Source organism: Hippichthys cyanospilos, chromosome 15, assembly GCF_059441005.1.
Source record: "Hippichthys cyanospilos isolate Australia breed blue-spotted pipefish chromosome 15, RoL_Hcya_1.0, whole genome shotgun sequence".
NCBI lineage: Eukaryota > Metazoa > Chordata > Actinopteri > Syngnathiformes > Syngnathidae > Hippichthys > Hippichthys cyanospilos.
Genome location: NC_142383.1, coordinates 4,751,294 through 4,763,955, shown reverse-complemented (window position 1 = coordinate 4,763,955; position 12,662 = coordinate 4,751,294). Strand labels below are relative to the sequence as shown.

The window sequence follows — 12,662 nt, the reverse complement described above, 5'->3', positions numbered from 1 at the left end:
GCATGTGACTTTTTTCGACACACTCAATAGTTGAGGTAATATGGGGAAAGCAACCAGCAAACCAGTGCTTGACTTCTTGGTTTACTGTAGTGCAGATATTCCATAAGGAAAGAATTCAGAAAAAAAAAAATGGCAGTGGGTGTTTGGCAGTGGATGATAGTCAGATTTTAGTGCTTTTGGCACAGTTGATCTGATAACTGTGAAGTTTGTCATGGTGACGATGTGAAAGAGGTAGTGAATGAAAAAAAAGCGTTTGATGAAACGAAGAATTTATTCATCATTTAGGCAGACTGAGTGGCAGCCTGTGGAATTTTACAGTGGAGTAAGAGTTTGATAAGTGTGTACGTGTATGTCTGTGTGACACAACTGTGTTACTGCAGTTGTGAAGTCACAGCTGAAAGGTTTCTTTTCCTGTTACTTCAGCGTGAATCATAAAGAGGATGTGTCATTAAAGAACTTTCAAAAGACACCGATTTACATCAATTAGTGGCTCATGAGGATAAGCAGCTAAAGAAAATGGATGGATGGTTGGGGGCATTCTGCATTGGTTCATGTTATTGGTCAGACTATTGGACAATATTAAAGCCTCATATTCATAACCTCCAGTTAACAGTCAATCTTGAAAAAAATACAGATTTTTTTAATGTAAAAGCAGCCCTTAAAAATATATAAATATTGTTGTATTTCCTTTTTAGCTGCTGCAATAATTAGTTCATCTGTCTTCCAGTAACTCCAGATAATATAGGATATTTGAAACGTATATCAGTCTATAGCTGTGAAAAGATTTTAAATTTCAGATTAATATGATACTTTAGTGATTATTTGATGAAACCAAATTAAAAGAAGGGTTTGATTGTTTTATTATTTGGTTCAAAAACAGCAGGTGGAAATCCGATTTATTTTTTTACTCTTAAGTTGTTGAAATGATAATTATTTCGTGAATTTTATGTTAGACAAGATCTTTAAATAATTCATCGATGATGAAAACGATTAGCTGGCGAGTAACCTTTGCACGTCTATCTTATCCCAATGTATAGATTGTCATCCAAATAAAATGACTGTAACCCCTCAAATATAAGACACACCTGTGTATAAGACACACACATCATTTTGGGGACAAATTCTGGCATTTTTGGTGTTGCCATGTATGAGAAGCACCAACACTTTGGCAACAATGTCAAAACTATAGCATAACTAAACTCTTCCTATTTTCTCGTGTCCATATTCATAATTTATTTATTTGTTGAGCGTAAAGTTAAGTGTGTTTCAGATTCCTCACATTGTGAGCGGTCATTGAACGCCTCGCCAGTGTAACTGAATGCGCTGAAGCAGTTTTCTATTTAGGACACATCAGATAATAAAACACAGAATAAAAGCTACAGTAATGGCTGGGGCTGCCTTATGCATCCACTAGAACTAGATAACTCTGCGCTAAAGGGAATGTCGTTGGATAAAATACCTCTTGATAACTTTAAAAGACTGTTTAAAGTCTTTTTTTCTCAATTCCAGGATGAATCAAGAGCTTAAAAGAGCATAATTATGATTCTATTAAATATTAAACTTCTTTTAATTAAATTGCAGCCAAAAGTCTTCAAGTATACTGTTTTGTTTATTTAAATATATTTTCTGGATTTATTTTATTAAATTGCACTTTCTTTTAAAATAACACACAGTTTTTGCACCTTGTCCCCAAATAAATTACTTCTAAATTGGAGCATATACAGCATCAACATTTCAAAATTTCAAACAGGGTGTTATGAAAACTGTCATTGCAAAAAACATGTATAACTGAAATGCAGAGGGGAAAATGGAAGAATTTGTATGGCGATTAAGTCATGTACTTTTTTTTGCCTCCCAAAAATGAAAACCTGCAGTTTATGCGCATTACATTAGAAAATTGAATACTTGTAGATGTGCTTTTTAGTGCTGAAAATATGGTATACACTGTACATACTGGTGAATGTGTGGTAATCACACTTCTGCTTTAATATTGAGTAATATAATTTTTGTTAGATTATTTTTTTTATGTCTTTGGTTGATTGCAGTGAATTATTCAAACAGCTATAATCATAAAATTGTGGAAGGCATTCCAGAGGCTGCTCATCATCTTCAGCTCCTTTTTATATATATATATATATATATATATATATATATATATATATATATATATATATATATATATATATATATATATATATATATATACATATATATATATATATATATATATATATATATATATATATATATATATATATATATATATATATATATATATATATATATATATATATATATATATATATATATATATATATATATATATATATATATATTGTTTGGCTGTTTACATGAACATGTGTGATCGTCATTATCACCCAGACATCCTGTCCTCATCATATTTTGAACAAAACCACTTCCTCGTGTCAAAAAAATCACCTTGAGCCACATGTCACACTTCCTGTTACAAATGTCACATATGAGTCAGTGGTACAGTACAACTGCAATCTTGAATTTGATTATAATGTATCTGTTGACGGTAGGTACTTTGATGGTTAATGGTTCTTCTGATAAAAGACAACCACACAGTGGTCACAGAAATAAATTGACCAATTTACCCCTATTACAGTTGCAAACCTATGATAGTAACATTGGCATGGTTATATCTCACAAATAAATCCATGCCATAATCTTGTATTCTTAAATATATATGCCATTAAATTTGATGATGAGCTAAATCTTTGGATCTTTGGAATACACAAATACATGTGACACATTAATTAATTGTGCCACGCAATGCATTCAATGCAATGGAAAGAAATGTTATTTGTTTTAACTATATATTTACTATTGACACCTACAATTTGTTTGCGATTACATTAAGTGTCTTTTTTTTGTTTTGTTTTTTTTAATTAATCGTCTGATGAATCATTATCAGAACAGTAGTTTCTTTTACGAAAATTTTAAATCAGCCTAAAATAATCCGTATCGTTAGGGGCCTAAAAATAAGTCATTGCTTTTGAATTGTAGTTCAAGAAAATTGATTCAAACTCATGAAACTGGCCAGGACAAAAAATGATTTCTATTATTTTTCCTTGAAAGCAAATAGGATGAAATCTAAACGTGTCAGAGGTAGACAGCATCCAGATGGATTCAATTGGACTAATAATAACAAAAACAATAATAGTATCCAAGACCAGGCACGGCTCCATGATTTTTTCTCTCCCAGTGCAAAAAGGGGGCTTGACCAATACATAGTAGGGCTGAGAAAATAATGTATAAATATATTTTAAAATATTAAATCAAAGATTGGAGGATTTTTTTCTGTAGGCTACAGATATCCTCTAATCTTTGATTGAATTTGATTAATTTGTGACGTGGCTTTAGCCCTAGTGTAGCGCCACATCTGTCAAGAAAATATTGGAGCTCTTGTTTCAAAAAGGTTGTTGACGCCTGCATCGCAATAAATTGGTGATTAGTGACATCTAGTGGCATGCAAAACTTGTAGTCATGCCCATCACACGCGCTGCTGTTCAATCGTAGTACTTGTAGTCATGCCCATCACACGCGCTGCAGTTCAATCGTGGTGCATATTCAGTGATAAACAATATCAAGCCTACTCGGTGATGTGCTTATGTTAGTTAATGAACGTTAATGAAGTTAATGACATATTTTTATGCTCTGAACAATTAGCTCAACAGTCTTAAATTTCAATAAACTGTTTATATGTAAAACCATTTTTTTTCAAATTATGAAAATAGTATTTCACGAGGTGATGCAAAAAAGAGTAGTATCACTGAAAAACAGGGACAGCAAACCAAAAAAAAAAAAAAAAAACCCAAAAAACGACTGGCTGTTTTATACTTTATTGAGATGATAATATTAGCCAGAAGAGAGCAGCACACCCTTTAAAAGCATAAAATTGCAAATCGGCCTGCAACTGTAAGACCCTGTCGTATTTATTGTATAGATACAACACAACGTAAATCCTATTAAGTTTTACATTAGGCATAAATGTTGCGGTTGTAGAACTGCGCATCATAACGGCGTCTAATAATTAGATCGAAGTGAGTGACGTCACACTGACTTCAATCGTCTTGGAAATTATTTGAAACTTTCATAATATATTAAATAACTTGTACACGTGGCAGAAAGTATTTACTTTTATTTTGAAAATTAAACATTTTCGTGAGGTAAGAACTAAGGAGCGTTTGACACGGTTGGTAACATCCAATTGCTACGAATTGTAAACAAAAACAAATCTAAAAACAAAATTATTAAGTGTTGACCTATGAACGGAATTTTAAAGCCCCTTCATTGGCATTTTACAATATTTGATTTTGAACCTTTAACGTAACCTACTACCTGAACTGTATCATGTTTATAGTGACACGCCGTTAATTGCAATTTTTAAGTCATTATAATCATCTTTGACTAAGCGCTCTGGCTACTAAAAGCTCAGAATTTGTTGACAAGAATGAATAAGAATTGAGGTACATTCTTAAGATTTGTCTCTGCTGTCTATGGGGGATATACTGCACAGCTGGTGAACACTTGTACAAAACACTCAAACTCAAATCTAAGCGAAGTAAAACTTTATTTTACTCAAGATTGACTCTGGCACAGTGGGATGAGTTTTGTTATGTTGTTTTTTTTCCCCCTTTGTAGATTATTAGAAAACCTTGTTACATGATGCAGCTTCAAACAATAAAAAGGATTTTTAATGCAGTCCTTGAGAACCCTTACTGATCCTGTTTTTGTGGTTATCTGCCTCCAGTACACCTTTTTCAAATGATCAGAATTGCAGTCAGGCTTCTGCAATGCTTGCTGATGAGATGATCATTTGGATCAGGCGTGTTGGTAAGAGTAACCATCAAAAAGAGGCTGGATAGGATAGGTCATTGATCTCAATGACCAGGAATCAATGCCTTAAAAAAAAGAATAATAATGAGAATAATAATAATCAAATCATGTTGTTATTATTATTATTATTATTATTATTATTATTATTATTATTATTATTATTATTATTATTATTATTATTATTATTATTATTATTATTATTATTATTACGAGCATTTTGATTATTATTATTATTGTTGTTGTTGTTGTCCTCATTATTATTATTATTATTATTATTATTATTATTATTATTATTATTATTATTATTATTATTATCCCTCACCCATTTTCTAGAGCTGCTTATCCAGGGTTGCAGGCTTGCTTGCTCAGCTGGCTTCGGGCAGTAGGGACACCATGAACTGGTTGCCAGCCAATCGCAGTTTTATTATTTTTATTAATATTATTATTAGTATTATTATTATTATTATTATTATTATTATTATCCCTCACCCATTTTCTAGAGCTGCTTATCCAGGGTTGCAGGCTTGCTTGCTCAGCTGGCTTCGGGCAGTAGGGACACCATGAACTGGTTGCCAGCCAATCGCAGTTTTATTATTTTTATTAATATTATTATTAGTATTATTATTATTATTATTATTATTATTATTATTATTATTATTATTATTATTATTATTATTATTATTATTATTGTTGTTGTTGTTTATTCCTATTACTATAATTATTATGTATTTATTTGAATACTAAACTGTTTACATTTACTGTTTAGATCAAGTCTGATAATCAACCCAATTTATCTAGAAAGCAGGGGTGTCAAAACCCGGTCCTTGAAGGCTGCCACCCTGCATATGTTTTTGATGTTTCTGTCCTCCAAGACATCTGATTAAAATGTTGAGTTCATCATCAAGCTCAGGGGAAGTCTGTTAACGATCCTGATCATTTGAATTATGCATGTTGGAGGCAAAAAAAATTAAAAAGATGACGCAACCCTCCTGAACTGGGTTTGGAGATTGCTCTAGATAATTCAGTGTACACAAGTACAAGATTTATTTTGAGCATTATCATCGTCAACATGTCATTGCATTCATTTCACATTGATGACTCAGACCCGCGGTTTACTTGATTCTCTCATGGACAAACAAGAATACAAAATTTCAGCTGTCTTCAGACATCACAGCTCGTGCGGGGCGCTATCCGAAATGACAATGATTATGGCAAATCCTTTAAGGATTTGAACTCAATCAAAGGTGATACAGAAGGCCATATCAGTGCTGACGAGATGCCTTCTCAAGTCCCCCTCTTCCTCCTTCTGCTGATTGCAGCTATCAGCGTCTGTGTGGGCAAGACGTCTGCTGATAACGCTCCTCGCTACTCTTTCAAATGAGTGCATTTTCCACATGAACGAGATATGATGTCCCTAAGTAGTCATTGCAAAATGCGGTGAGGTTTGAACACATATTGCTGTAGAAATTTAAATTTTGGGTAGTGTCATGTCATATGTACTTTGACGTTACCATTGTGCATCTCCATTTGTTCCTATAATTTTTGTATACAAATGTTCTCATTTTTATTTTCAAAAAATACACTTGAGCATTCTACATACCCGTTGTTTTGAGTGCATGTTTACGGAAACAAAGTTTATATAAATTCTCTAATTGTGCTTGTTGTTTTTAATCGAACCTTATTTAATTTTGTCTATAGAACTTAGCAAAATCTTCTTTTAATTTTGTGTGTGTGCCAGGACGATTCTTTACAGAGGATATGGTTTCGGCTGCAGCTACTGAGTATTTTTGTTATACAGATATCCATCCATCCAATTTCTATAGCCGCTTTTCTTCATGCTGGTCGCAGGCTTGCTGGTGCCTATCCCAGCTGACTTTGGGCAGTAGGCGGGGAACACCCAAAACTGGTTGCCAGCCAATTGCAGGGCACACAGATATGAACAATCATTAATCCACACAATCACACCTAAAAGATCAATTAAAGTTTCAAATAGACCTGTCATGCATGTTTTTGGAGTGTGGGAGGAAGCCGGAGTGCCTCAGAGAGAACTCACACAGGCTCGGGGAGAACATGAAAACTCCACACAGTAAGGCTGGGGCCAGGTGGATTTGAACTTGGGTCCCTGAACTGTAAAGAGGACGTGCTAACCATTGCACCACAGAGTCACCCGTCATTCAGATATCCTACAAAAAGAACATGATGTATTCAGATAAAAATGAAAGGTTTTTTTTTTTTTGGGCTTGGTTATATTATAAACAGAGAAGACCGTACAGCACATCTCCTCTTAATTATCATTGAACTTTTACAAATATTTGATGATCAACATTTTTTACTTGAATTTGAACTGTGCTAAGCAGCACACTAAGAGGCACGGTGGAAGACTGTTTGGCATGTCTGCCTTGCATGCACAGGTTGTGATTACGGCTGGCCTTCCCGTGTGGTGTTTGCATCTCTTTGTGCCCTGAGACTCGCTGGCAACCATTTCAGGGAGGGCTTCGCCTAGTGCCCTTAGACACTGGGGATAAAGGCTACAATAGCACATTTCAGTCAGCATGGTTTGCTGAAAAGTGATCAGTAGAAAAAGCTACTGTGACGTGCAATATGCATCGAAGTGTACAGACTCATTCACAACTATCATGTCAGCCTATATGGAACATTCAAGCAAAGCTAGCTTGGGACTAATTAATGCCAGATGCAGCTATAACAGAGCTTAAGCCATCATCGGTAAACACTGGTTAGATGTGCCGCAAGTTCATGTCAGTGTAAGCGTGACTGAATAGTTCGTTGCACTTTCTTTTGGCCATTGAACACAATTTCAGAAAAACATTGGGAGTAACAGTGGCAGGAGAAGGAATAGTCAACCTGGCACCCATGGTACACTGTTGTAAAGGATTTCAAAATAAAAGCTGTCAAGGCATTCATGTCCTTATGTTATTTGGTAAGCTGATGTTTATTTTGTTAAGTTGGCCTTCAGCACGCATTCCCAGTTTGTTTTAGTGTCATGCAGCAGATCTACAACATGCTACTAGGCTACAAGTTCACAGTTGACATGCCTGGCTTTTTTTTCTTTTTCAAAGTTATTAAGCAATTAGTGTTTATTGTATAGGCATCAATCCATTTGTGTATTCCAAACTACACATCTGGTTTCAAAGCATTTTTTGTTTTGCACTAAAGTCTAGTGATGAGACTTCAACTCTTGTGTAGCATTTTGACCATTTTTGGATCATTTTCTTCCACATTATTCTCACAGTATTTTAGCTAGGAGAAGACACGCTCTGGTAGTGTGATAACTAAGTTAAACAACATTAAATAACGAGTTGGACATCTCTGACATATAAAAATGTATCCGATTCTAAGTTCGAAAGCAATGATAATGTAGCATTCGGACTACACCACACACACAGTCCAATGCCGCAAACTATCAATAGCAAGGTCTATTTAGGGATACAGTATTCCCATATATAGAGCACATGGGGTTATACGGTAAACGTGTTCATAAGGTGCATAACCACACATTAGGGGGGAACAAACAAGTACAGCAAATAAGTCAAACTTTGTTCCACTTCAGTTCAATCATTCATTCAGAAGGAGCACCTGATTATAAGGCACAATGTCAATTTTTGAAAAATCAAAAGGAATTTAAGTGCATCTAATCATCCCAAAAATAGGTTGTGTTGTAGTTTGTGTTGAAATTATTCTTCTTTCTTTCTACTAAAGTTGTTTTGAAAGAAGTAATACAAAGATAACACCGGAGAAATGTAATACATCACTATTCAGAGACAGCAATATTGTGATATACTGTAATTACTTGAAGCAATTAACAATTTGAAAAAGAAGAAGGAAATCAGAGTTGATGATGAACTGCATGCTCAGGTCAGAGAGATGAGTGTTCAAAAAGAATGACCTTTGAATGGCTAGATAGGCTGGAGAGCCTGGAGGGCCTGTAAGCTCCAATTCGAGAGTACACATCGACATCCGAGCAGGCACCCCATGACAGGTGGGGGCTCGGTGCAGCGGTGGGGATCACGGAAAGAGGAGGAGTCACAGAAGGAGGCGTCATCTGGAGTGGCATCGAGGCCTGGAGGGGTACTGGAAGGGGTGGCAGTGGGGTGGCGGCAACGGGTGTTGCTATGGCAACATTTGGAACAGGTGGAATGTTGTGCGAAACTTTGCCATTCGAAAGCCGTTCATATGAAGATGGCTGTTTGAAGGTGTACGTGGCCGTGTGGTAGAAGCTGTAATACTCCAGAGCGTGTCTTGCACTCGCCATTCTCAGCCTGCGGAACACAACATAGTTTAACGTGACCCATCCATTTTCTTGGACTCTTATTCCCACTAGGGTTAACTAACCCAGTTGTCTCAGTGGGCGAGGTACACACTGAGCTGGTTGTCAGCCCATTGAACACAAAGACAAGCAATCATTCACAGAGAATGGTTAATCTGTGTTCTGGTGCCCAATACATTTTAGCTACCAATAATGTTTTTGGGAATGTGGGAAGAAACTGGAGAAAACCCACACGGGCACGGAGAGAACATGCAAACTCCACAAACCTCAAAACTGTGAGGCACACAGACATACTAACTACTCTGTCACTTTACCATCCTAAATGTGACCCAATGTTTATTCATATTATTATTAGTAGAGGGAGTATGAAAGGAGTAAGTTCTATTATATATTTTATTGACACAAAATACATTGTTTTTATATAATCATTGGTCTAGTTAACCATATTACATAGGTCGCGCCACTCGCGGCATCCTTAGCAGGTGGCTAAAATGTTTTGTCGCCATTTTTCTGCTTCGGATACTTTGGTGAACAATATGTAGTGGTAGAAGGTGTGCCAAGCGTGGTTCATCACTAGAGGGCATCTACCCGCTGTCACTTAAATGTCACTTAAAAAAATCATAAAGAGACATAAGATAAGCACTTTTTCTTGTGCTATTAACAGACCTGGGAAATCCGTTGCCAAATCCATAAGTCATTGACGGAACACTTCTGCTCTTTCGGCATGTGCTTTATGATGCTTAATAAAAAAACATGAACTTAGATGGACAGTGTGGGCTGACGCCGATCGACGGATGTGAACCCACTTCAGCGGTGCTCAGTCTATGTATTTTTTTTCAAGGCTTCATGTTATAAAGTAGTATGTAAAATGCAGGCGTGCCTGCCGAACATGTGTGTTCTGTCAGCGACTTGTAGATTTGGTAACAGATTGCCAAGCTCTGGCAATTAGTACCTTTAGAAACAAGTTACATGCTCTCAACTGAAAATAACATCATGTGCTCTGTACATGGACTGTGCTCATGTGACATTAGCAGTCGTGATTCTTTGTTACCTGAGCCCAGAGAATATGTGATGTCATTGTCTGTCAACAGCATGAGCCAAAAATTGTTTAGGTATCATCTACATGAAACAATATTGTACATGAAACAATACTTTTTTTTACTTCTGAAAATGGCAAAATAAGTAGAATATGCCTTTACATCTTGTCTTTTGTTTCAACCTGCTCACATCAGCTCAGTCCCTTCTCGACTAATCTGCTAATATAGTCTCTCTTGTCTTTTTCAGGTGTTCCTTAATGACTTGTCAGTTTGCTTGTATTTTGTTCCCTGGTTTCTTTGTTTCTGTTCATTGATGATTTTTCTATTGTTGTCAGTTTTCCAGATATTATATTTTTTTTGTCATGAATTCACTACCAATTTTATTTATTTATTTATTTGTTTATTTATTCATGCATTGAATCGAGTCTCGTTGAATTTTGTTTTTTGCATTTTGATTCCTCCACACGTCTTGCTTTCCTTTTTTTTTTTAATTTATGAAAAAGTACTGGTTCGCACGTCCACCTCACAGTGAAGGGACCCCGGCTTGAATCCGGCTGGCTCCGACCTTCCTGTTTGGCGTGTGCCTGTTCTCCCCGAGGCACTTTGACTTCCTCCCACACTCCAAAAACATGCATTTCAGGTGTATTGGACATACCAAATACTCCTTAGGTATTGTAGGTGGTTGTTTTTTTCTGTGTGCCCTGCAATTGGGTGGCAACCAGTTCAGGGTGCCCCCTGCCTAATGCCCTAAATCAACTGGGATGGGCACCAGCAAGCCTGCGACCCTTGTGAGAATAAGCAACTATAAATAATGGATGGATGGAAGTACTGCAATTACTAATCCTCTTTGCTTTCCTGCACTTGGCTTCTCCAACACCATGAAAACCAGTTTGTGACAGAGAATGGTTCACAGGAGGCTAATCCAGTTTGTAGTCCACATTTCGCTCACCCAGCTCTAATGGGCTCCAGCTCTCCATGACCAATAACAGGATAAGTAGTACATGAAGAAAAAAGGACTGATGGTAGTTTTTGTTCAACTGTACTTATATTATTGTTGAATGGCTCATTTAGACATGACAAATTAGGCAATGAAGATTTGGCTCTAAATGATGTATACATACCTGTGTCGTGTTTGTAATAGTCTGTACAGAAGCAACAAGATGACAGCTCCAGCTAGCGTCACCAGAAGCATCACTACTCTGGCATCCAAACTCCAGCAGGATTTCCCAGCTGCTTCAGATGAGCTACAGGTCCTGGGGGGTTGTGCCGAATCCATCTCTTGTTTGGCACTGACAACTTCTTGGACTTGGGCAGGCTGGCTGGTGGTCAGCACAGCTGTTTTAGGATGGGGGACGATCTTGGAAGAAGTGCTGTTGGCGACATCAGCTCGAACCTGCATCACTACCAAGATTCATCAACAGAGTCAAGGGAGTGGAGTGGTACTCAGTTATAAATCATCCTGCCTGCAATGGTTAGCTTCATATGAGCAGTCAAATGAAATGTAAAACTTATTGCTAATGCCAATGACATCAAATAAAGGGAGGCGCAGATGCAACACCTGAAATGATTAAACAATTCACAAGAGATAAAAGGACATTTTGGGGTTAGTGCGCTCAAGAGATAAAGAAATATTAAAGATTCAAGATCTGTATTGAATTGATCTGACCTCTTTTTAATCCCACCTAAAATTCCTGATGATGTAAAAGCACATCAAAATGGCTTCAGTCAGTTTTTCCATCCCCAAACAACTCAACCCCCGTATATATATAAAATCATACAGAAAACATTTGACTAAGACACATGATCACTATTAGTCTCCTTATCTGACATCGACATATAGGGGTTTTGGCTTTTTTATTTTTTGTCATCTCCAAACCAATGTTAACCATAAAGTTTTACCCTTATGCATGACATTGAACCAGTGATGCTTAAATTATGCTAATCATAAAAAAAAAATAAAAAGGACAAATGAACAAATTGTACAAAAACACATCTTACCTTGGACACAAGAGCACACGGGTTGTGTGGGAGTGCAGTTTTCCAGTACTAAATACAGAATTCCAGGCATGTACAATTGGAGGGAAGCTAGTAAAAACAACAGGAAACGGTACACTTCCTTGACGGAGCACTGTGATGATTTCCTATCACCATGGTTACAGGAAACTACAGAAGGGTGTCTTTTTTCCTACAATATTTCTTTAGAGATTAATGTGCATATCATGTTAGTTAGTTAGATATTTTTATTAGATAACCAACATAGAGAGTAAACATGCTGTTACATGTATATTCCTAAATTATTACCGAAAATAAAGTAGAAAAGGCTGTTATAAGAGAAATACATATGCAGAAAATTCCATTTCAAAGGTCATTTGAATTAGGGGACAGCACACCAGATGCAGAGATCGAACACACAGTCTGACCTTTGTGATATTGCTTTATCTGGACCAAAGACCAAAACTAAACATATGTTCTTTCAA

General features: G+C 36.3%; 1 protein-coding gene across 1 annotated transcript; it reads right to left on the bottom strand.

The window, feature by feature from the left end:
• Window positions 1-5,883: 5,883 nt before the first annotated feature.
• On the bottom strand, window positions 5,884-12,243 carry LOC148411430 (uncharacterized). Its single transcript, XM_088435302.1, has 3 exons — window positions 12,184-12,243; window positions 11,307-11,586; window positions 5,884-9,140 (listed from the first exon to the last, which is right to left on the bottom strand). Exons 2-3 carry the CDS (start codon window positions 11,582-11,584, stop codon window positions 8,738-8,740), a joined length of 681 nt encoding a protein of 226 aa, XP_088291428.1. The 5' UTR covers window positions 11,585-11,586; window positions 12,184-12,243; the 3' UTR covers window positions 5,884-8,737.
• Between the last annotated feature and the right edge of the window lie 419 nt (window positions 12,244-12,662).